This window comes from Leuciscus leuciscus (assembly GCF_965113295.1).
Source record: "Leuciscus leuciscus genome assembly, chromosome: 11".
NCBI lineage: Eukaryota > Metazoa > Chordata > Actinopteri > Cypriniformes > Leuciscidae > Leuciscus > Leuciscus leuciscus.
In genome coordinates, this window is record NC_138735.1 from 8,447,136 (window position 1) to 8,474,005 (window position 26,870).

At 37.4% G+C, this 26,870-nt stretch overlaps 2 protein-coding genes and 1 long non-coding RNA gene across 3 annotated transcripts in view; 1 reads left to right on the forward strand and 2 right to left on the reverse strand.

Annotated features, from left to right (window-relative positions):
- The window catches only part of LOC309509619, a 404,791-nt gene that overhangs the window by 170,894 nt on the left and 207,027 nt on the right, over positions 1-26,870 (reverse strand). The gene's annotated exons all lie outside the window — the stretch shown is intronic.
- Positions 1-26,870, reverse strand: part of LOC309509576 (uncharacterized protein) — a 153,249-nt gene that overhangs the window by 116,214 nt on the left and 10,165 nt on the right. The gene's annotated exons all lie outside the window — the stretch shown is intronic.
- Positions 1-26,870, forward strand: part of sugct (succinyl-CoA:glutarate-CoA transferase) — a 144,519-nt gene that overhangs the window by 20,230 nt on the left and 97,419 nt on the right. Inside the window, exon 9 of the mRNA XM_082184360.1 lies at positions 13,424-13,519. Coding sequence (XP_082040486.1) covers positions 13,424-13,519 — 96 coding nt within the window. The remainder of the gene's footprint in view (positions 1-13,423; positions 13,520-26,870) is intronic.

A 26,870-nucleotide genomic window follows, 5' to 3' on the forward strand; every position in this document is an offset into this window, starting at 1 on the left:
GGATTTCTGAAGGATCATGTGACACTGGAGTAATGATGCTGAAAATTCAGCATTGATCACAGGAATACATCATTTTACAATAATATTCACATAGAAAACAGTTATTTTAAATTGTAATAATATTTCAAAATATTACTGTTTTTTCTGATTTTTTTTATATCAAACGTGTAGCCTTGGTGAGCACAAAATACTTTATATATATATAAACTTACAGACCCTAACTTACAGAACTTACAGAACGGTAACTAACCAGGAATAATGTAATAATGTGTAGTAATGTCAGTCAAATGCTTTTTTTGGCATTTGCACAAAAGCTTAATGAGTTTCCATAAATTCAATAAAACATAATAAAATATTTTCCTGAATGAGAAATTTACATAGAAGCGGACATGCTTGGCACATCGAAGAAGAAAAGATTGAAAGCCTCTTTAACATGATTCAGTCATTTTCTGACACCTGAGAGTAGAAATGAAATGCAGATATAAAACATCAATTCACTTTCATGCTCTTAAACTGACAGTTCAATAACACTGACTACATTTGATGTATTTAATACTTCATACAATATCTATATGATGAAATATTCAGCCCTTAGAAATATCACTTATTCAGATTTCAGGACTGTTGTTATTGTCTCTTGCCCAATGCATGAAATGAACTTTTTAAATTGAACCAGACCACTCTTTTTTGTGTGTCTTTGGCCTGAAAGAATGCAGTTCCCTGGAAGTGAGTTTAACCTGACCCATTCAGTACTCCAGAGAAAACATGGACGTTTTACTTTACAGTATAAATAAATCAGCTCTCCGTAACGGCATAAGCGTATAAACCAACCGTGGTCCCTACTAGACTTCAGCATGCGCTGTTTAATTTTCCCTGATGGCTTGATAGTTTTGACTCTGTGGTTTTTGTCATACTTTTGTCTCAAAGATTTTTTAATGTTTGTACTGTATGCCTTACGATTTTTCACCTTGAATATCGTTTTAGTGTAAAATATACAATTTAACGTATTTTAAGTAAAGATCAAGTGAAGTTTCCAATTCATGTGGTCACTTTAAACTTGGACTTCAAATTTTTTTTTTTTTTTTTTTTATATAAGGGGTGACTCAGCTCAATTTGTCCCTGTCGTCAGTAATGCTGGTTTGGTAGGCACGTTAAAAGCTAATTCATAAGTATTAAATGTATTGTAAGTAGCAGTAGGCTTTCCTGTCATGCCACGGTGTACTTCATGAACAAATCAGTTTTTGAGACCGTTGAATACCTGTCCTTGCGTGAGGAAATAGCATACCGTTTATAAATGAGATTGTGAATAATTTGCGCCTGCCATTTTCCCTTTCCTCTTTGAATGAGCGACTTGAACTTTCATGCCGTTCGTACCACGGCTCGTCTGCCCGTCCTGCTAGGAAATGCAAGATTACAAGGGATCTAAATAGCAGCTCTCGCACAGAAGACGTCAGCACCGCAAGCAGCCGGTTTAGACGCCAAGAGTTTAGCATCATGGGAATCAATGGAGTGTGAGACGCTAAGTTTACATGTTCATGTGTGTGTGTGTGTGTGTGGCTGTCTGCTGACGTTGATGTTCAACAGACTTCACCGCTCGTTACGGCCAGGATAAATCTGAGGGAAGACATTGGTTGACTTGGTGAATGTTTTATATTCCCTTCTTGTTTCTTAATTACCAGGCTGTGCATGTGTTTACTGAAAACCTAAAGGCTGGGACGGAGACGTATAGTACAGCAACTTTTGCATCTGCAGGATCACTTAACAAGATTTTGTTGAGTTTTTCTCCATAGTAACTACCTGAATCCTCAAATACCCTCTTCAGCTGCGTCTGGTTTCTGAGCAGAAATTCTAGAATGACTAAAGTCTTGATAGATAAATATTTGTACGCAACAAACATGTTTTTCATTTTATGCAGAATGACAAAAGTGTTTCCGCCAATCAGCTTCTCATTGTGTTTTGACACAAAATAAAATAAGGGAGGATAACTTGTCATGTAATAACTGTTAAGGGTTACTGAAGCAAACACGCATTAGAAGTGTCCACAACTCCAAAGCCGTGTTTATTTGAACTGAACCGCTATGACACACTGTAACTCGACATTTGAAACCATGTCGGATCACTGAGAATGTGGAGGGATTGAGGAGCTATTATTGTGTCCGTGTTATTTATGAATTGGACTCTTACAGTCGAGAATTTTAAGGCAAATAAGAAAAAAATCCCTCAATATTAGGGGACAGATTTACTAAACAGTAGCTCAGTGGTAAGAGCCTTGCGTTAACAACGCAAGGTTGTGGGTTCGATCCCAGGGGATTTCACATACCTATGTATAAATGTATAGGATAATGCAATGTAAGTCGCTTTGGATAAAAGCGTCTGCCAAAATGCATAAATGTAAACAGGACAAATTAGCGTAAGAGAGCAATCCCATAAAAGCGCCGATGTGAGTCAGTGGAAAGTTCTGTGTGTGATCTACTGACGATGTGCAAATTAAAGAACACAAACACAACTCGATTTCCATAATGATCAACGCAATGAGCTCAGCCGCAAAAAAATAAAGCTGTGCACGGCTTTTCAGCGCAAATTCTTGACTGTGTGTCTTTAGTAAATCCCGACAATATTTTTTTAATGCCAAAAGGGTGTTTGCTGTTTGGCCTCTAATATTTTAATATCCTCAAAAATCAGGTTAATGAAACATTGCAACATGCTTTGTTTGTTGCAGGGAGGATATCCGTTAGGATTCTTCTTAAATGTGCTCACTCGGGAGATGCAGGACCTGCCGGAAGTATGCCGGAAATGTGCAGTCTTTGGCTCATGATGAGCCGTAATTACCTGTGACTAATCACTCTCGAAATGCAGGAAATTCGTTAGCAACTGTCCTGAGCCGTGGTGTTGAAAGCAGCTGACGGGGAATCATAAGACCCACAAAAAGAGATCATGCTCTTGTTGCACATAGAAACACAAAAAACAAGGCTCACCAAGGCTGCATTTTTTAAAATAAAAAATACAGTAAAAACTTGAATATTGTGAAAAATTATTGCAATTTAAAATAACTGGTTTCTATGTGTACATAAAGTAAAGTGTAATTTATTCTTGTGATCAAAGCTGGATGTTCAGCATCATTACTCCAGTCTTCAGTGTCACATGATCCTTCAGAAATCATTCTAATATGATGATTTGGTGCTCAAGAAACATTTCTGATTATTATCAGTGGTGAAAACTGTTGTGCTGCTTCATATTTTTGTGGAAACCATGATTCAGGATTATTTTGATAAATAGAAAATTCAAAAGAAAAGCATTTATTTGAAATGGAGACAAAATATACAATTTAATGTGTCCTTTTTTTATATATTTTTTTTATAATAAATTCTTACTTACCCCAAACTTTTGAACATTAGTATGTGGGGGAAGAAAATGTCAGAATACCAGCTATTTTTGAATGGTGGTCAATAGAAAAAGATGCTTTTTAGATCCAAAATTGAGTTAATGCGTCTACCAACAGGGGCTGACTAACTTGACCTCCTGGTTTGACACTAGCATGGTGTTAAGCTAACAATATGATATGCATAACATTACAGTACATAACACAATAAAATTGAGTAAAATTATACCCTGGAAATCCAGAGTTCTCGCGAGAGCACAAGTTGAATTTGCTCAGCGAGTTTACTCTGGCGTCTAGTAATGATGCTCATTAAATATGCCTGTGGCGAGCACGACGAGGTCGAGGGCCGTGGGAGGACGGCACGAGGCCGGTGGCGTGATTGATAATGAGCGACACTTGCGCGACGCACCGGTCTCGTATCGCTCACGGAGGAGCGGAAGCATAAAAGGAGGAGCGATGACAGTGGTGATCGAGAGAGGAACAGGCCTGGGGCCCGTTCTTCGTACGTCGCTAACTCAGTTAGCTGGATTTGATTGTTGACGATTTGGCATGATCTTGGATTGTTTGGTTCTTTGAAGCTCATCCTGGACTTGCTGTCATAGCAACAGGTCCGTAAGCTTAAACCTGCTCTCGAGCTTATTTCATGTAAACAGGATTAGACTGCGGCTTCATAAGCGGAGCTGATACGGGAAGTCCATGGGGAAGTCCAGCACTGAGCGATAGTGCACTTTCTGAGATGTATATTTTTTCTCGTGACTCGTGAGATTGTCGTTTACATTATTAAATTGTTGGAAACGCACATTTATTTTCGACTTGTCGGAGTCGGGCTTTAACTACTGAACAAACTGTTTGCATTGCCCTAAGATTATTTGCGAGTGGCTCTTTCCTTTACACTATTGGAGATGCGGAGAACTTGATGTAAAGTGCTGTCTGTCGTGTCATTCGGAGTTTACCTTGCGCTTTTAGGTTTAAAAAAACAGTTTTAGTTTGTTTTGTTTTTGGCATTTCCAAGCCACTTAAGACCCAATGTTGTAAAGCAGTTTTTTTTAAAGCATTTTTTTTTTTTAGGCTATCATAATTTTTTATGAAGATCATGCAATCATGACCTTGCCGATTACAGTATATGTCACTCAGGCTTCACTAACGTGATTGGTACCATAGACTATAGGCTACCATAGACTGCCATCAAGGCCTCAATGAAGGGGATTATGTGAACAGAAAGGGGGTTCACAATGTAAATGTGCTGCCCAGTTACTATTGTGATTCTTAATATTCCAGATTAATAATATTATATCAAATAAAAAAAAAGGCAGTTGACTAAAATCTTCCATATCACAAATATGAAAGCAAAATGGCCAGGATCTGTGCATTACTTAAGAATTTTCAGAAATTCACATTTATGCACATTATTTGAAAGTGGTGAGGAAAGTTCCACAATTAAATATCAAGCTCACTGTATTACATACACTTATGCTGATCCTAACAGAACTGCATTTTTTCATAGGTGATTATGACATGTTCCTGCCTGCAGACAGGTGTTTATGACCCCCATTCCCTGACCCAAACCAGTTACAATGCAGCTCTGGCCAGGACAAGGGCACACAATGAAATGAACTTTGGCTAACTAAAGGGAAGATTTCAGTGTCTGATAAGTCTGAGGGTTGCACACCTGACAGGGCCTGGGACATTGTTGCATGTGCCATATTACACAACATTGCCAAAAAAAACGAAAACTTTTCATTAAATGTTTAATAAAAGACAAATATGCTTAGTTCCTTGAGTTTTATTTCAATTGTTCTTTGTAAAGAAAAGCCAGTGTTCAAATGCCTGCAACAAGAGATATTAGACACATGCCTCATGCAACAAATAAAAAGGAAAAGTTGGCTATGCACTGCCCACCTGTAGGCCTATGTCTCCTCTGTCTGTGCAGACTCTTCTGTAGGCCTTTCTGTAGATGTGGAATCCTGACACTTATATTGCAGCCATAAAGCATACAAGTATAAATTAAGTAAAGTTATTTATGCACTTGCAGGTAGGCTAGTTCCTCCATATGACAGTTATCTGAGAGGGTTTATTCACTGTCCAGTGCAATGGAAACAAATGGACATTACAAAGTCTTATACTTTCCTTTGGAAAGTCAGAAAATGTCCACTTACTGCACATATTTCAGCCACCACTTTCTTGGGAACAGATACAAGTGTTGGTGTATTATGTAAAAGTGCACAAAAGAGGAAAACACAATGTCATTACAATGAACTACACTCTGGAAAAATGTGATCAATAACTTATGGCAAAATATTTGTACATTAACATAAGTTTATCAGTTTTCACTTTCACAAGTCAAAGCAATTCATCATTACTCAAGATTTAACAGTTGAAATGACTATTCGGCCTTAATTTAATGCAGCAAAAATTATTTTACAGTGTAGGCTACTAAGATTTTTCTCAGCCTTTTTCTTGGTTGCTTTTATAAACAGACAACCATTTATTTAACAGTGCCTTTTATAAAAGAGACTATAATATAACAAAAAATTACCATTATGTAGAATATTTTTGTACTTCACTTTTATTTGTTCCCATGTTCTAGTGTGGTGACTCTGACATTACAATGAACAAAGTAATTATGCAATTATTAAAATACAAATATATAGGCTAATAAGTGATAAAAACATCTAACATGGCCACTTCTAACGGATTTAAATTGTCTGCTACTTTTTGCCAGCCCTCTCTCCTGGCTTTTGCAGACTTTGAGGTGTTCCCTGGCGTTTTGATTAAACATTAAAATTCCGAATAAACTTCGACTATTAGTTCTTGCTCTGCTGAGGAGAAAAACTGAGCGCGCTCTTTGGCCACGCTGAGCAGCCAATAGCAGCGTTGCTGATCAATGTTTCTACTATCGATACATATCCCCTTTTAACCCAGCGCATGAACGCGCAATTATCTCAGATAACTCAATCCAGCTATACTAATCATATCCGGCAAGTGTGTTCGAAGAACCGAGTTAGCCAGATCATGATTAGCACGATGATATCATCTTGGATGTGTCATTTGATCTCGGATGTAATAAGCAACGTACGAAGAACGAGCCCCTGGACTTATGTTGTGTTTTGATTTTGTTTTATTGTGACAGCAGTCATCCGTGAGTGGCTGCTGTCTTTTACTTTCGTTTTGTATTTGTTTTATTTTTATCATTAAAGTCTTTAAATGTTCGCCGGTTCCCGCCTCCTTCTTCCCATAACAACATACCTCGTTACAATGCCCTTGTATCCGAGCTGCACCAATCACATTGGGTTATCTGAACAGATGACGACAGCGCTGTGACAGCGAAGTCATTAGTAAACATTGCAAGATGGCAATTGATGAACACCAGTTGTTTGAAACGGCTTTGGCCACTACAATGAACGGGTTAGACTTGGCTTTTTATCTAAAAGAGGAACAGAAGACGCCGCTAGAATCGTTCCTTTGCAAGAAGAGCGTTTTTGCTGTTTGCCGACCGGATACGGCAAGAGTCTAATCTACCAGTTAGCTCCGCTGGTAGCTAAGCGTATGGGGCTTGTTGTGATTGGTCGTAGTGTTATCCAATTGCGTGCAGTGAGATTTTCAAATGCATGCTTGGTGCCGCCCCTCGAGCTGGCCGATTTTCATTAGTCGATGCCAGACCATTAATCTTTCAGATTTAGGTCTGGATTTCCAGGCTAATTAGATTGAACTTTTTATCTTTACACATCGGTATTGCATCAATTGTAATTGTCTTTTTTTTTTACTGAGCTTGTCACAAAGAATACATGCAATGCAGTTTTAGATTCTGGCCAAAAGAAGGTATTTTCAAAGGCCTTAAAGTGTTGCCTGTGGGCAGCTGTGCTTTGGATCAGAGCCTTGGACTCTGTATAAACCTAGAAAATGAATAGAGGGTTCAGAATCAGGCATCTGAGTTAAATCTGTTGTCCTGCTCTGGCCTTGTGAAGAGCTGTGTTTTTAAGTCGGTCAATCTTGTCCCATTAGATTTCCGGAAAGATCATTCAGAAGATCCACAACACGTCTGACTCTTGTTTTTGACATGAGACCGCAAAACCTTTGTGCAGGGCTAACAAGTTAGAGCGCTCGTCCCCTGAATGATACCAGCTTGAACGAAGGATGTGGTTTCCAGAAATGGTTCCAATAATCCGATTGTTTGTGATTGTCTGTTGTGGTTCAAGTACATTCTCTCTTGGAACTTTTTTTTTCTTCTTTCGTACCCCTCATACGTTTTTAATTGCTTCCAATTTCAGGAGGAAGAAATCCAGGCTCTGCTCGATGACTGGATTTAGTGTAGGATTTCTTCATGTACATGAAGAAGGAATTTATGGGATGCATGTGTCTTATCTTTGGGCTGAAGGGACGATGGGTCACGGTTGTGGCGGTAGACCCTATGCTGGCAGAAATAAGTGTGTTCCGCCTCTTTCCGAACATTCCTCACTGATCGTCTTGTGGTCGCAGGAATCTAACCCTTCAGCAAATGAATAGGTTCTCTGAAATAGCGAAAGCACTGAGGGCATTAGATAACCACACCACAGTTTCCTTTAATCCAGATGCAAACATTGGTATTTATGGGCAGCATTTTGTGTCCTGTTAAAACCTTAGGTTGTTTGGAAATCATTATTCTTGAACTCAGTTATATAATGTCTCTATGGCTGTGTTTGATACCATGAAGCACTTTTTGACTGTTGACATACTACAGTACGATTGGGTTGACAATATCGATTTCTCGATTTTGATGAACCGATATGGATTCTTAAAGGGTCACTCTCGCCAAAATGCAACCTATGGTCTTTTTGTTAATCTACCCGAGGCAAACTTTCGTTTAAAAGCATAATTAGAATGGAAACACCACTTTTAAGATTGACCGTATTTCCGTTTTCGGTCAAATTGCCTTTTGAATGGGAGTGTTCGGGGCACGACTATGATAGCATCAAAAATCGCTATTTTTAAAACACTAAGAAGGCTCGACACAACATGAAGCTTTGCTGAAGTATCACCAGCGGCTCTACACATGAACTCCAGCATTGAGAACATTGTTTGTGTACACAGAGTTTACTAAAAAGAAAGATTTTGAACAACTCACTGTAGCCGTGTGTCCGCCGGCATTTTGACAGTCAAAGATAGTCGATCTCCGAATGCAACGTAACAGGGAGGAGCCCCTTGAAAGCTTAGTTCCATATAAATTCACGGATAATTTGTTGTTTTGTCGTTAGTGAAAATCAATATTGACCTTGTATTTGAAAAAGGATGCTCATATAAGAAGCAATACTAAAATTCAAAGTCAGTTAATTCGCACTCGGAGATCGGCTATTTTTGACTGTCAAAATGCCGGCGGACACGGCTACAGTGAGTTGTTCAAAATCTTTATTTTTAGTAAACTCTGTGTACACAAACAATGTTGTCAATGCTGGAGTTCATGTGTAGAGCCCCTGGTGATACTTCCAGCACAGTTTCATGTTGTTCATGTTGAGTCGAGCTTTTAGTGTTTTAAAAATAGCGATTTTTAATGCTATCATAGTCGTGCCCCGAGCACTCCCATTCAAAAGGCAATTTGACTGAAAACGAAAATACAGTCAAACGAAAAAGTGCCATTTCCATTCTAATTATGTTTTTTAAACGAAAGTTTGCTTCGGGTAGATTCACAAAAAAGACCCTAGGTTGCATTTTGGCGATAATCTCAAGAATCGAACTTTTAGTCTTTGCTGTTTTCAGTGAATGCATGAACAAAACTTAACCAAATATTATTTGCAGCATGGCTGCCATCCAATAATCGCAATAAACTTTGTGGTTACTTTTGATATGAACCCAAGTCTCAGCTTTCAAACCCTGTCAGTTTTATTATGAAATTGAAATAAATACCTATCTGTCACTCTTTACTGCGGAGTGACAGATCGCTGCATCTCTTTGCTTTACTACTAGTTATAGCACAAAAAAACATGAATGAACATCAGAAGGTATTTTGAAAGAAACAGTACAACTCACTGAACTGTTTCCTGTCTCATGTAATCGTTCAATCCGTGTTTCAACTGTCGAAAAACGTCATTAAAACAGCTAGTAAACAAATTAATCAAATCGTGAATCGTGGCTTGTGAATTGAAATTGAATTGTGAAATTGATCAATACCTATCCTTATACTACAGTATACGTCTGCCATATTGGCATCGACCTTTGACCTGTATGTTTCATAAATAACCATGAGCAACAACTTGCTTGTAGCACTTACACTTAGAAAGAGCTGCCCAACTCGTGGTTCTCCGTCCTTGTTTTTTTAAATCTGTTTGCTCATCATCTCCTTTGGCCTTATGCAATAACTAAGCTGATTGCACACTTCAGAATCTCAGCAGATGCGATACGTCATAATAAGGAAAATGTGCACGTTCAGACTTTTCCTTCTGGAATGCATTTTTGTACTTTGAGTTTGCAACTGATTTATATAATTAAAAAAAAATCAACAACGCTTTTTTGTTTTTTGCAGCCCTTAAGTTCGACTCTGTCAATCGTAAAACAAACAGCTGTTTGTTGAAAAGTCAAATTGCCAACATAAAGACAAAAATGTGAAACGGAGACTTTAGAACTCATAAAAGTATTTTTGTTAACAATAAATTACATATGAGAATGTTTTACAGGAAAATATTTTATATACAGTTGTTGTTTTTTTACTACGCACTTTTTTATCTAAAGAAACGGTGCCGGGGTAGAGTAAGGTAACAGAAGTATCGGCGATTATGCTGGGTATGTCTTTGCTTTTTGTTTTGAGTGAAACAGCTTGGACAGTTTTCACATTTTCTTAGATGTTGTGCCAAGAACAAGTTCCGAGCCCAGGAGAGAAGACTGAGATGCGCTACTCTATAGTGTTTTAATTGGAAAATATCTGGCTAGAAGAACATGTGTGTAGCAGATTTGGAGAACGGTGATGTTCAGCGACCTCTTGCTACCCTGTAAACGTTTATCGCAGGTTAAATTAAAGATCTGTGGTGAATACTTCACACGAGGTGCTATGAGTGCAACAACATGCTACTTGCCTTTTTGCCTTTGATATTATACCAACTCATTCATGTTCTTGGCTCTATCTTTCTGTTGCGTAGAAGTGTTGTATAGAGTGTTGACTCCTCTTGTCTTGCAGTCTGCTGGGAAATAACATGAGTTCAGTCTCTGTAACGCAACTCAGTTCACTCAGTGGCCTTATTTCCAACGGATCCAGCTGTTCCCAGGAGTATGGCTCTCATTGGCTTGAATGAGGAAAAAAAACAACCTGGTCAAAATTGTAAAACAATTTAAATAAAGAGCACCGATAACTTGACAGCTCAATTTATACTATACATAAAATACATTTATGCACATACATATCAGGTGACACATTCATTAATAAAGCCATTGGGAGTGTTGTTAGTATTAACTAAAACTAACACTTACAATTGTTTTCACAAGAGAAATAAAGCTAAAATAAATAGAAAATGTTAGATAAAAACAAAAAAAAATTACTTGAAGTAAAATTGTAAAAGGTTTAGGCTGAAGTACTAAAATTACGAAACTTCAAATTTAAATAAAAAAGTTAAATGGAAGTACTTTAAATAAAAAAAACTAATACATATGATATTATTTAAATATGATAAACTAATACAAAAAATTACAAACCGTGTAGATTACTAAAACTTTAAAAATAAAAACTAAGAACATAAAAATAAAAGCTAATTATTTTAAATATAAAAACATGAATACATATTAATTAATAAATGTTAATATTAATAAATACTATAATAGTGTAACGTTGGGGTTGAATGATAGGAGGAAGCAAACTGGCAGCAAACTTTATTAAATAAACCCAAAACTAGACAAACTCAGACTAGGAACACAGACATGAATCATTACAAATAGTATGTAAATAATGTGTTAAATAATAAATAACACTGTGTACCCACCTTGTGAAGTGCTGTCAAAACAGAGTATGTTAAAAAAGGGGGAAATCAAATAAATGAGAATTCATGTTATTTGAAAACAGTTATGAGTAAAACAATGAGCAAAAAATACAGTATTAATTTATCTAATAGATACTTGGTGTTGACACGATGCAATGCGAGCTTATGTTTGGTTGTTTATGTTGAAAAATCTTTTCTTTTATTATAATTTTTTGAAGCCACAATAAAATAAAAGGTTGTGGTGCACGAAGGGGCGGGCGGAAGGATGGATGGATGTGTGTGTGTGTGTGTGTGTGTGTGTGTGTGTGTGTATATAGCGCTTTACTATGTACTGCTGTACACCCAAAGCGCTTTACACTCATATCAAGGATCTCTCCTCAGCCACCACCAGTGTGAGCATCCACAGTACTAAAGCACCAGTGCGCTCGCCACACACAGAGAGACTGATGGGGATTTACAGGCCATCATTCATATGGGCCAATGGAGGGAATTTGGCTAGGACACCGAGGTTACACCCCTACTCTTTACAAGCAAGCAAGCAAGCACATTTTATTTATATTGCACATTTCCAAACAAAGCAATGCAGTTCAAAGTGATTTACAGGCCAAAAAATAAAATAAATAAATAAAATAAAAAATAGATAGTAGACCCGGTAAAATACAGGAAGACAAATAAAGTTTATAAGGATTAACTAAGGCTTAAAATAACTACAAATGAAGAAAAACATGAAATATATAAAAAGCATTATAAAATATTACAGACTAAAGAAATATGTTTTTAATTTAGACCTAAAACTATTCGTATTTTCAGCACGTCTTCCTCTGGAGGGTTATTCCAGAGGCGGGGAGCATAGCGGCTAAAAGCAGCATCACCGAATCTTTAGTTCTACTTTGTGGTACTATTAAAAGAAGATCTGAGAGTCCTTACAGGTTCATATACTGGTGTTAAAGACGTGCCATTGGGTTTTTAATGACCATAGAGAGTCAGAACCTCAGTTTACCGCCTCATCTGAAGGACGGTGCTTGTTACAGTGTAGGGTCCCCATCACTATACTGGGGCGTTAGGACCCACACAGACCACAGGCTGGCCTCAATAACGCCTGGTTTCCCCAGGTCTCCCATCCAGTTACTGACCAGACTCAGCCCTGCTTCAGTGGGCAACCAGTGCTGTCTAAGTGCACGATATAATTCGATATATTCTTAATAATGACAATGATTTCTCAAGAAAACACCTGATTTTTAAACACAAGTTTTTGATTATCTAATGAGATACACTTAATCCAATTGGATTGTACGCATTACACATTTTTCAGTTTGTCTCTGGTTCAGTCCAGGACCTAATAAATCAGCTTACTTCTAGATTTTTACAGTATATCTGTTTTATTTACATCTCAAAACTGTCCCAAGCTAAACATTCACAGCACTGTATTACCTGATTTAAGATATGTCACCGATGTGACTTAGTGTTGACCTAATAAATGATTTTTATATGCTTGCATATGGACAAAAATGAGATCGCTTCCTGCAGTTTAAACACTGAAACCAATGTTTTGGTAAACAAACGCCTCAGTGTAAGACGTCATGGAAATAAACTTGCTGGAAGTGATGAATGTGTGGAGCTGAAGGTGTACAACAATTGTGTCCAGACTGTTAAATCATCACCGCCATGCTTTCATCTGACAAAATATTCCACCTCCCTTAACTTTCTCAGCGTCCTCTCGGTACACCGTTATACATCGCAAAATATTGTCTCAGCTGCGTTGCTTCTGATCTGAAGTCACCTGGGCATCGTAAAAAAGCCAACGCCTTTTTTTTAACGGCTTTATTCAAATGTTGCAACCAAGATGATTGCTGAATCTGAAATATTATATGATTATTTTAATTTTTTTTAAATGTTTGTTTGATTTTAGTCCATCTCTTAATGTTTTTGTTGGTTAGTTTTCCAGAATAACAAACAGTGGATTCCAGGAACGTTTCATGGCACGGCTACATGAACTGCTGTGTCACGAAAACAGAACAAAAAACTCAGAACAGCAGGGTATAGTGAGCTTACTGACAGTTCTCAAGATTTAAAACTTTATTGTCTTTTGTCTCCTTCAATATGTCTCCAGGTTGCGTGTCTAACTCACATCGCCGCCAACTACCTCAACGCTGGTCTAGAGGCCAGACGATGGGGAACGGCCCATGGGAGCATTGTCCCTTATCAGGTACCTTTATCGTTTTCCAAATATACTACCATTTATATCATAAGCTTAAAGTTGTAATGCTTTTGAGTATTTGTTGCTGCCTATGATATCTCAATGGCAAATCGTGAGCTTAGAATTATAAGGTTCTATCTCCACTTTTGGTCGAAATTGAGTTTTTGACATAATCTGATCCATTAGGTGTTTATTAATGCCTGTGTGGTGTTATTTTTGTAAAAATAAAAATTGTTAGTAGTTATTAATAATTAATCAAATAAAAAGGTTCCATCTCACAAAAACATAAACCGAGTTGGGATTATAAGGTTCTATCTCCAGTAGATTCAATATCCAATCAAAATCAAAAATCCAATCAAGCTGTGTGCTTGTATTATAAATATATAAATTAATTAAAATCAATGGTTATATAATAATAATAATAATAATTCATTACATTTATATAGCGCTTTTTCTGAGACCTCAAAGCGCTTTACATAGAAGGGGGAATCTCCTCAACCACCACCAATGTGCAGCATCCACCTGGATGATGCGACGGCAGCCATATTGCGCCAGAACGCCCACCACACACCAGCTTACTGGTGGAGAGGAGACAGTGATGAAGCCAATCAGTATATGGGGATGATTAGGAGGCCATGATGGACAGAGGCCAAGGGGCAAATTTGGCCAGGATGCCGGGGTTACACCCCTACTCTTTTTCGAAGGACATCCTGGGATTTTTAATGACCACAGAGAGTCAGGACCTCGGTTTAACGTCTCATCCGAAGGACGGTGCTCTTTTTGGCAGTATAGTGTCCCCGTCACTATACTGGGGCATTAGGACCCACACAGACCACAGGGTGAGCGCCCCCTGCTGGCCTCACTAACACCTCTTCCAGCAGCAACCTGGTTTTCTCAGGAGGTCTCCCATCCAGGTACTAACCAGGCTCAGCCCTGCTTAGCTTCAGTGGGCAACCAGTCTTGGGCTACAGGGTGATATGGCTGCTGGCCAATATACATTTATTCTTTGAAATGTGGGGTTTTATTTGTAAAAGTGGAGATAGAACCTTATAATTTCAAACAGAATCAGAGCTCTCAGAATTTTAAGGTTCTATCTCCATTTGGGCCATCTTAAAAAATCCCATTTCCAAATGTGCCAGGATTTTGATATTCTATCCTTAAAGTACCTGTAGGGTGATGGTCTTGTTGAGCTATAATAGTAGATTATACTACATAACAGTTTTGCCAGCTGGGATGTAAAAACTTTGATGCTCAATATCTCAGAACTAACCTAAACGGAGATAGAACCTTATAATTCTAAACTCACGAAATGTTGAAAGATTAAAAATGGAGTCATTTCATTTTAAAGGATTAGTTCACCTCAAAATGAAAATTTCCTGATAATTTACTCACCCCAATGCCATCCAAGATGTTCATGTCTTTCTTTCTTCAGTGGAAAAGAAATGAAGTTTTTTTAGGAAACCATTTCAGGATTTTTCTCCACACAATGGACTTCAACGGTAACCAAATTGTTTTAAATGGCCGATCGTTTCGCTAGATAAGACCCTATTCCTCAGCTGGGAGTGTTCAGCTCTTACTATTGTGTAGTTTTTATTAATAACATGGTTCAACAAATAATGTAAAGGTTAAATAATAATTCACTTAAGCTGAGAAGTTAACAAAAAATGTTCCACTATTCCACAAGGATAGGTTGATAAATTAACAAGAGCAGAAAGAAAGAAAGAAAGAAAGAAAGAAAGAAAGAAAGAAAGAAAGAAAGAAAGAAAGAAAGCATTTGAAATGTATCCCACTCTTCCACAAAGAGGCATATTGAACTAATGTTTACAGATTTATTTGTATTCAAAAATAATGCTTTTTTTATCAAAAACGTGACACCTAATGACATTTGAGGTTATTAAAACAGTAAGTCCCGCCCATCGACTGCCAAAAATAAAAGTGTTAGAGCAAGCAAAAGCAGGAGATCAAGCGCGAGAGCGTGGGGAATGATCATGCGCGCGCGCGAGGGCTTGTATTGCGTGCAGAGGAGATGTCATGCGCGCGCGCAGGGTTTGAATGAGCTCGCGAGTTCCCGTTTCCTCGCGCGAATGTCATTTACTGCGCGCGCCAGCATCAGTTGTGCTGGAAAACGTTTTGGAAAAGACGGGCTATGGACCCAACCAACTCTATGGGAGGGGAGGGGAGAACTCCCTCTCATGGTACAACCCATGCAGAGGCTGCGCGCTGAGGTGTCAGAATGCGGAACGTGTGTAGCCTAATGTAACTAACGTGACAAATGTAAAAAAAAAAATCCTCGACCGGCCCAAAAGTGAAGCGGCTCACCGGGAATTCTCCCGATTCTCCCGATTACCCACCCCGGGCCTGGTTGAAACTCACAGTTATGGTAAGGGGCGGGATATTTCCCAAACATGCTCTGATCGCTTGACCAATCACAACACACTGGTGCAGCCGACCAATCAGAGACTCGTGTGCTTTTCAGAAGGAGGGGCTTAATAGAGACAGGGACTAAACGGAGCGTTACAGACAGACTGGGCAGAGACGAGCTGCAACAATGGCCCTATTCGGACGGGACTAGTTTTCCAGGGGGACATAAGAGAAATTTGTGTTTCAGACGTACTTTAACTTCGTACTTTCGAAGTCTGTGCTTTTCTCACACAGCCTCAGTAAAAATCCCAGGGCAAATTAGCTACTGCTTTTCGGCAAACTCAACGGTCCTCTGAGAAAACTAATCCCGTCGATATTGTATTATACGAACGCTTCTCCTCATGTGTTTTTTGACCTACCTGAGCTACCGTTTGCGCACCAATCTTCTGAATGCTTTCATTTCAACAGGGAGGGTATTTGAAGAAAAAATGTAATAATAAAATTAATAAATAGAGCTAAATCGCAGTAATGGCGAAGAATGTTAATTATTTGAATATCAGTTTTAATATGTGTCGGGTAAGATACATTAAGTCTCTGCCCACTTATGTGGGTTTATTATAAACAGCCACTACTATAAACTTATTTGAAGTCTATTTAAAATGGGTTTTAATGATAAATAAAAGTTATATCAATAAGTAAAAACATATACTTCATACGTGATGCATGCAAGCACAGCAGATGACCTTCTGTAACGCCCACAGAAAACACACACTCCCACCTCTCTAATAAAACACAGAGATGTTAGTCCTGCTCGAATCTTGAACATGAAATCACAGACGCCGGGTGATAAGAATTGTAACTCAAACTACGTTTGGAAAACTAGTCCCGTCTGAATAGGGTAATGTGTGTTTTTTTGAACATTCAACAATGAAAACCTATTCTAGTAGAGCCAAAAAACAAAATCAAGACGTACAAGGGCATAAAATTGCCTTTTTAATTTAATTTTCAAGGAAAAAAAGACAATTTTGATCACTTATTCTCAGACCCTTATTGCTTATGTATCATCATCATTTGTTTGCCCTGATGAGTCAATACATGGTAATGAAGCCACAATACAGCGTTTCTGTGAAGTTCTGTCGAGTCTAGTCCGGTTATGTGTTGCCACTCCTCTGCGGTGAGTAATGATGTTTTAGAAAGGACTGACCAGTGCATACAAACATTTGTTTGACCGGTGCATACGTTTGACCAGTGCATACAAACATACAAACCTTTGTTTGTTTTTGACAATTATTCATGGGGAGGATTTTTTTTTGTGATAATTTGATAGAATTTTTGTCGGATGACGACATCTCTGGTATTGAATGTGTTCGTTCTGCCAGACGCCACGTCTTTATCCGCCCTCGGAGGAAAACAGACTCGCTTTATTTTACAATGTTCATTTTACTGTTTGTTTATCCATGTGATTAATACAAATGAACTGCATTTACTTAATGTGTAATTATTTTCTGGAGCTGCTTGTACTCATGTGGTGATTGTTGTTGTTAGTGTTAGGCTCATTTGAGATGCCAAGCGGCTCAAGCTTTAAAGCGTGTGAGGGTACGTACAGTCAGGAGAGGAGTGAACAAAAGAGCTGTCAAGTCAGGAAACTCCCACGTCTCGTAGTAGGCCAGCAATCTATGGAATCAAAGAAAATATTATATTCATGCTCTCAGTGTCAGTGAAGTAGATTATTTTGAAATATTGCTGTTGGTACACGAACAAGTAACCCAATTGATCTGTTTTTTTTTTCTCCTTCAATTTTTAGTTTAACATAAACATGATCACATCTAAATGAGATTATGCTGTCAGAGTGTTCACACATTAATCTCATACACATACAAATATATTTATATATATATTTAATAATAATATTAGGGTTAATGAGCTGACATGTCAGTAGGTAATTTCCAGTCATGCTGAGAGTGACTTTAACTCTGAATCTGAAAGCTTCAGCCTCACTGAGAGAAATGTTGCTACATGTCAGACTCGGCATAATGTTATGATCCACACAGGCTAATGACAAATCATTAGTATGTTATGATTCGGTGAATTGGTTGCGAAATCTTACAGTCATTTGTACGTTGTTTTATGATCTGCCCCCTGAGGGTTAAGTTTAGGGATGGACCTTCACTGTGAAGTTTTATGAATCAGATTGTACATATTTTTTTTATAAAATGTCTTGTACAATACTTACGAATTGTCATGAACATGCAGGGTTGGTTGGGATTTCTAACCGCTATGCACCTGTTGGTGATCAGTGTTTCAGTTCTGCTTATCTTAACCTATTACTGTAGTATGTGTTACTGTATTTTAGTACTAAATTATTATTTCATAATCATTTTCTCCACAGGGATTACATTACAAACTTGATTTGAAGCTATTTGAAACATTTTGTTTATAATTTTGCTTCAACTCAAAGACAAAGTTACTAGACTTGTTTGAGGAAATGAAGTACTCATGCCATAAAGCATTACACATTTTGTAATTAATGGAAGATATCCAACTTTTGAATAATCATTAATTATAAAAACAAAATATTTTAAATATATTGCAAAACAATCAGAAATGTACAAATTTATATACAGTACAGGCCAAAAGTTTGGACACATTACTATTTGTAATGTTTTTGAAAGAAGTTTCTTCTGCTCATCAAGCCTGCATTTATTTGATCAAAAATACAGAAAAAATTATAATATTGTGATATATTATTACAATTTAAAATAATTGGTTTTCAATTTATTATACTTTAAATTATCATTTATTTCTGTGATGCAAAGCTGAATTTTCAGGATCATTACTCCAGTCTATCACATGATCCTTTAGAAATCATTCTAATTTGATGATTCATTATCAAAGATGGAAACAGTTCTGCTGCTTAATATTTTTTCATAACCTGTGATACTTTTTTTAGGATACTTAGGATGAATAATAATACAACATAAATAAATAAATAAATAAAAAAGAAGCAGCAAATGTTTTAAAAATAGAAATCTTTTGTAACAACAATATACACTACTGGTCAGTAATTTGGGGTCAGTAATTTTCTTTCTTTCTTTTTTTTTGAAATAAATCAATACTTTTATTCAGCAAGGATGTGTTAAATTGATAAAAAGTGATAGTAAAGAAGATTTATATTATTAGATTTTTTTTTTTTTTTATAAAATATACTTTTTAACCTTTTATTCATCAAATATATTAGGCAGCAGAACTGTGTCCAACACTCATAATAAATCAGAATATTAGAATGATTTCTAAAGGATCATGTGATAGACTGGAGTAATGATCCTAAAAATGTAGCTTTGCATCATAGAAATAAATGATAATTTGAAGTATAATAAATTGAAAACCAATTATTTTAAATTGTAATAATATATCACAATATTACATTTTTTTTCTGTATTTTTGATCAAATAAATGCAGGCTTGATGAGCAGAAGAAACTTCTTTCAAAAACATTAAAAATAGTAATGTGTCCAAACTTTTGGCCTGTACTGTATATTGCCATTCAAACGTTTTTTATTTATACTAAAACATTTATTCAGCAAGGATATGAAGAAAATATGAAGCAGCACAACTTTGATAATAATCATAAATGTTTCTTGAGCAGCAAATCGTCATATTAGAATGATTTCTGAAGGATCATGTGACACTGAAGACTGGAGTTATGATGCTGAAAATTCAGCTTTAAACACAGGAAAAAATTGCACTTCATAATATATAAAAATAGAAAACGGTTATTTTAAATTGCAGTAATAATTCACAAATGACTATTTTTGATCAAATAACTGCAGCCTTGGTGAGCAGAAGAGACTTCTCAAAAACATCTTACCGACCCCAGACTTTTGAATGGTAGTTTTGAAGTAGTTTAAAAATGTAGGAAAGTGACTTAGCTGTTTACTGATTTGTTTGCTGGCGTGATGGTCATTTCCGTGGCTCTGATTGGTGGATCCTCTTGTCGAGATCATGAGTAGTGTAGATCTTCAAAGGGAGTTTGGCTATTTTATTTATATATATTTGTTTCTTTTTAATCACACTGACATGTGGCATCTATACAGCACAGTCACGGCAATAAAACTACCACAACGTCACCAAATTAAACGTGACCCTGCAGGAATAAAGTCTTGTGGTCATAATATTAAAGAACAAAAATCAGTTGGTCACAACAGTTTACTTGTTGGTTAAGACCAAAGACGTTTCTTAAATGATTCTTCTGTTGTCATTCACAACAATTCATTTATATTCACTTAAGTTTAACGAGCTACGAGCCTTTCATGTTCTGACAGCTGTCCCGGGATAAACATCAGACCCCGTTTTCACGCCACTCGCACCCAGCAGACGTTCATATCGCATCATATAACACGTATGAAACAGGAAGACTGAAGACAGCTTCTGAATTAGTTGTCGGCTCTGGTCGGCAGATGTTCACAGTGTGACGTACAATGTCGTCCGTTTGATTTTTCTCCGTTTTATTGACGAGGGGCGACCAGTGGAAGGTCTTGAATGGCTAGGGTGTAGTTTCGTCCGCAGCGGGACACTAAGAACAGTCTTTTCTCAGTAAGTCCTTAAGGCACTATTGGCCAACCACATGGACCTCCGCTCATTGAAGAAACATTTATCTTCCAGCTATCCTTCTACCGGTCGACCTCGCTGTTTAACGGGTGACGTCTTATTTCTTAATTTTTCTAACTGAAAGTTAAAAGGCTGGTTACGCTTCAGCTCTCTCACTTCTATCTTGAGCGCTGGTTGTAGAACAGCACGAGAAAAGAAGCAAAGGTGTGTGGCGAAATGCAAGATTTACGATGAACCAGGGCCTATCTTGTTTTAATCACCTTGTCGGTTTCAAAATAACTCCTAATCGCTCCCATATTTGTGGTGAAGTGCTGAATGTTTGGCCTGTTCGCTGCTCAGAGGACTATAAAGTTGTAGAGTTGAGTTGTGCAACACGGCCTCTATAAGTTTTCAAGTGCAAATGGATTTATTATACTGGGTGAATGTCAAGGAATGACTTCACTGATGTTTGTGAATGATTATGTGATGAGGACAACGTAAAGATCACATTGTCAAGATTTGTACATTATTCGAAGTGTGGTTAGAGTCATTTTTTTTATTAAAATATAGAAAATGGACGAATATACTGTAGACAAAAGACAATGTCAACAGATTTGTGAAAGTGCCTGAAAAAGGTCCTATACTTCACAGATGACTGTCATTCATTCATTCATTCATTCATTCAAAACAAGCATTTGTGCAAGTTCTTTTAAGTTTGCAAATGAGCAAAATAAAATTATTCGTCAATACGAATAATTAAAAAAAGAGATATTTCTCTTTTTTTTTGTCACTGGTGTTATAGTCATGGTGTTACACTTTTTGGCTATGTTCCCACTGTCAGTTTTTGGGATTGACAACCGCATTTACTTGAGTCTCGAAATGTCCCGTTCAACTTACAGTAGCATCTCGAATGCTGTCTGAATACTGAACGTTCACTGAGAGTCAAGAGAATCATTGGGGAAATAAAGTAATGGGGAAAAAAGAAATGATGTCGAGATGTTAATAAATACTCAATCCGCTTTTATGGGATTCGCTTTGAGACGAATGACTCAAACATATCTCAATATCAATATAAAAGCATAGTAAAATCTCAGCCGATTGACGCAATTGTATACCACCACATCACACCACACCACCCACCTCGAGTGTGTCCTGAGGGGTAATGCATGTGGCCTTGGCCTTGCTGGGATGTTGCTTACTGGTGTGTTTGCTTACAGGCCCATGTCAAAAGAGCTCACATCTCTTGATTGTTTTTTGCCCATTAAATCTGTGTAAATCTGATCACGATCTCTCCCCAACAAGCCACACGATTTGAGGTATCACTCATATCCATGAAACAAGTAATGTGCCAACATTTTATACTTAGTGTTAGGGGTCAGTTCAGATACCTCACCCCACACATCACACCAGTAACACTGAGGCTCCCCAAAAGATCTGAAGTCACACCGCTGCCTTTCTATGGCATCTGTTTCATTCAGGATATTGAGTTTCTCCCCTGCAAACATGGTACCTCAGTGTCTAGGCTTCGTGCCAAATCTCATTAGTACCTCAAGAGCACTATCAGGCAGAAACGCTTATTAAGTGCACATTTGTTTCTGTGCAGCTCATCTGGTGACACAAGTCCTCACTGACCTGTGTGCGCTGGACTCTTTACCTCACATGACTTATCAACTCACTCTAAGGGTAAATGAAAGTATGTTGTGTGTGAGGTCAAAGCGAGTCCCATCTGGAGATACCGTGAGGGTAATGTGCACAGATGGAATAAAACCAGTGCATTTAAATCTGCTTATGTGCATGCTTTATTTATATACTGCAATCTAGTGTCACTAGATAATCATGCTGACATATTAATAAACATTATACGGTTTTACTTTATTTAGAAGGGTGACGTGACCTTTCACACCATTTCTGAGGCAAAGCATCATGAGCTCATACAATCGTTAGTAAAGTAATAAAGGATAGCTTTAATGTTTCTACTACTACAAAAAGAAAGAAGAAAATGCTGAATCACAGGATTACAATGCTGTAAACATCTGATCTCATTATTTCAAATGGTCTCTTTAATATGGCTTGCGATTTTATTGTTTTTTGACTGTTCTTTGTTACCTGAACCTTGTTAATTCCAAGACAAAAGGCCCTTAAGCTGAAAGTGTCTGACGCAGTAACAGCAGAGACACATGTAGTTCCCTCGGTCTGTTCGGTGCTGCGCTAGAGAGACGACACAAGTCTCAGTTTAGGTCCTCTGAGCGGGATCCGTTTTGCCTTTAAACAAAACCTTGGATAAACAGAGGAGGAATTTCAGCATTTGTTCATATCCTTATCAGTTCTTGTTGAGACGGATTATCTGGTTTATTTTTTTGCGTCAATAAACGAAAGTATTTGTTTAAAAAAAATTTTTTTTTAGGGCTGTCCAGGTTAACATTTATATTTTTTACCATATTTATCAAATTCAATATTATTACTCATAATCATTACTTATCATGATTAATCAGTTATATTTCTTTTGTCAGCCTTCATTTTTAACAGTAACCAAAAAGTATTTTTAAAAATATATTTAAGAATCCTGAAAAAAGTATCACCGGTTATAAAAAAATATTAAGCAGCAGAACTGTTTCCAACATTGATAAAAAAATCAGCATGTTAGAATGATTTCTGAAGGATCATGTGACTCTGAAGACTGGAGTAATGATGCGGAACATTCAGCTTTGCATCACATAAATACATTATATTTTAAAGTATATAAAATAGAAAACCATTATTTAAAATTATATTTCATTATCTATCTATCTATCTATCTATCTATCTATCTATCTATCTATCTATCTATCTATCTATCTATCTATCTATCTATCTATCTATCTATCTATCTATCTATCTATCTATCTTTTGATCAAATAAAAGCAGGCTTGATGAGCATGAGAGACTTCTTTCAAAAACATTGAAAACAGTAATGTTTCCAAATTTTTGACCGGTATCAATAGTATAAATATATCACATCTAATTTGCTGCTTTAATATTTTATGAAGAGGGTCCCTTGTAGAGGGTCATCATATTTGAGTCCTTGCTCCTTGGCATCAAAAAGTCTAAAAACTCTTGTTATAAACAATATAAATTAGGCCTCATTTTGAGTTTTTTTGTTACGTTACTTGTAATACTATAACTTTATTCTCATAATAAAAAGATTTTTTTTTTTGTTTTTTACTACTTTACCACTTTAATCTCGTAATGTTGTGACTTTTTTGATTCGTAATCTTCGATACTTATTTATTTATTATTATTATAAATGTCCTAAAGACAGTGGATTTGCGGTAATCACTCATGTGAGCTGACCGCATTTCTTGTGCATCACGTCCACCCACAGTTTCCTCCCTGCATCCCTGTCTGGGCTAAAGAGCAAGCAGTGGTTTGGTTTATAGTTTCAGTGTGCTTTGTGCTCTGTCCACAGAATACAGAAGAAGCATGCTGGTTAACCGGGGTTCAGCACCCTTGTTCTGTTCACTGTGGGAATGCATGAGTCAGGCTCATTGGGGTGGTGTCTAACTGAGGTGTCACGGTGGGCTCAAAGAGAGTTTGTGAAGTCCAAGAACTTTCAGTAACTCTCCCAAGGGATTGTTGGCACACTAAAGGCCCGGGTATACTTCATTTTACGCGGTCCACTCAGTCTCAAACAGTTGAGCTTTTCGAAGTATACTCTTTTGGCTGTAAGCGTGGAAAGACACTTGCGATGCATGCACACTGTCTAGTGGACTTTTATTTTTAAAGGAATAGTTCACCCAAAAATAAAAATTCTGTCATTAATTACTCACCGTCATGTCGATCCAAACCCATCAGACTTTCGTTCATCTTCAGAATACAAATGAAGATCCTTTCAATGAAATCTGAGCAATTTTTGTCCCTCCATTGACAGCTACGCAACTACCACTTTTATGCTTCAAAAATGTCATAAAGAGATGTTAAAAAACGAATCCATATGAATTGAGCGGTTCCAAAATTTTGTGAAGAGAATCGATCGTTTTATATGATCAACAGATTTAATTTAGCCTTTTATTCACATATAATGATTCATCAATGCACACATCATTTGTGATAAACGGAAGCGCAAGCATGAGTAATTAATGACAGAATTTTCATTCTTGGATGAACCATACTTTTAATCACTCAAATCACTTGTATGTGCGCTGTAGTATACACACTCTATACACACTGACACAAAAATTGGACCCTCCTTATGATGAAAATTACATCATGCGGACAGTGCGCGGAATGCAGACGGCCCGAAGTATTCTGTGGGTTTAACAAAACAAAGGTTTAGCTTGTTTAACTTTTTTTTTGGAGCTCTAAGCGATGTCACACGTTTTTTAGGTCACATACAGCAAACATCTCCTCACTATCCTCTAGTTGCCTGTCCTCTGAACACTGTAAAAAAAAAAGCGGTCTCTGTAGACAGCACAGGCTCCACAAACAGCAACAAAAACAAACTGGCCCAGCCTGGACCACGAAACATAACAGTGTTCCAGCCAATAACCGACAAGAATGATTTGGGGGTGGGGGTTGGGGGGTTAGTGCGCGTACACATGAAGGGGGGTGTGGGGGGTGGAGGAGAGAGAAGCATGAAGAGGGAAGTTAGCTAGAGGAGAGATGTCCTAGACAACAACAACGACTAACGTTAGAATAATATTCTCTTGAATTTTGATATAATCAAGGGATATAAAGAGGGAAAAGGAGAAGGAACGCGCAAACTCCCGAATTTACATCGGAAAAGTCAGGAAGCACGGAAGGGAGGGGGAGAGGAAGGGAGGGGGATGGGACGGGATGAGGAGGAGGGAGGGTCGAGCTAGCCTCCGTTTTGTTTGACAATACTTTGAACGTCAACAAGTAGTGACGTCACCCAACATCGCTTACAGCACCTTCAAATCAGTGTTTCCCAACCCTGTTCCTGGAGGCGCTCCAGCAGGACACATTATCTGACCCATCCATTACAGGTCTTGGACTCTCTCTACTATTGAGCTGATGAATTGAATCAGGTGTGTTTGATTAGGAAAAGTTTAAATATGTGTATTGTTGGTGTACCTCCGAGAACAGGATTAGGAAACTCCATTAAGTTTGAAAACCTCTGCTCTAAACAATTTGTAACGCTTTAGCAACCGCAAGCATCACTCACATTTACTTCAGAAAGTGTTATAACGTTGTTGTGCTTCACTAGTCAGCTCATCAAATGGACATGTTGACATGAGACAGTGGCATTCTCTTCAAATCGAAGCAGGACGAGATGTTAAACAGTTGAGTATTTTGACTTTGTATTGTCCTCAAGTGTTTGCTGGGAATCATCAATGAAATGTGTGTCATTTCCTTTACTCTTCAGCTGCAGATCAGACAATGATTCAAAGCACACTGTATCTCAGCCACAGTGGGGCTGTGTTGCATTAGTCTAGCCGAAGGACTCTCGCTGGACAGACGCTTGCCAGAAAACTCGCGGTTTGCTTTCAGACTTTAAAGAAAGCAGCCCAGACCAAACGAAACTCTCCGTTCTGCCTCATGCCACACTAAGCTGTATACTACACCACGAAACCTACAGATATCATTAGCCCTACCACTAATCCAACACGAGGCCTTCCCATGCTGGACGTATAGCGATATGTAATGAAATCATCGGATTCTTTCAATATGAGGCTTCATGTTGCGGTTTCTGCTGAAAAGAGTTGACCAGCTTAGACTTGGGTTATGTGCTAGTTTAGCGGCTGTACCACATAGAAATTATTTCTGGTTAACCCTGTACAGCCTGGCATATGAAATAATGGCCAGAAAAATCTTTTTAAAAAAATTTTTATGTAAGTTTATTCAACATTTAGACAAAAAAATCTATATAAAAAGTTTGCATAATGTGTTTTTGAGCATTTGATACATCAGGCTTTTATGGCTCATATAATATAAGAAAAAGACAACTACAACTAAAGACAACTTAAAATGATTTTCTGTACAACTTGAAAACATCTTTAATAATTTTCATAAAAAGTTTTTAAATATATTTTTCAAGGTAAAACCTTTATCCTGAATTATAAATTTTAAGAATTATTTTTAATTTAAGAATTATTAATTTTCTGGGTGGGTTTCGGGAGTTGTAGCATATTTTACAACCTTAAATTATATTGCCTTTGTCATAAAAGTCTGTTATGTATTTTAAGTGACTTATTGACCATGATATACTACAGGGTCTGCAGGGGTCCTCCTCGCTATATGATATCATTTCCTGTTTTGTTTTTGTTTCTGCACATTCGTTTGGACCACATGACTTTGATTTGGCAGTCAAAAGATTTGATGCAAATATTATTATTTAAAGGCCCAAACTAAACAAAAACATGCAATTTGCTGCAGTTGCTATTTATTTGGCCAAAAAGTAACATGATTATTATAAT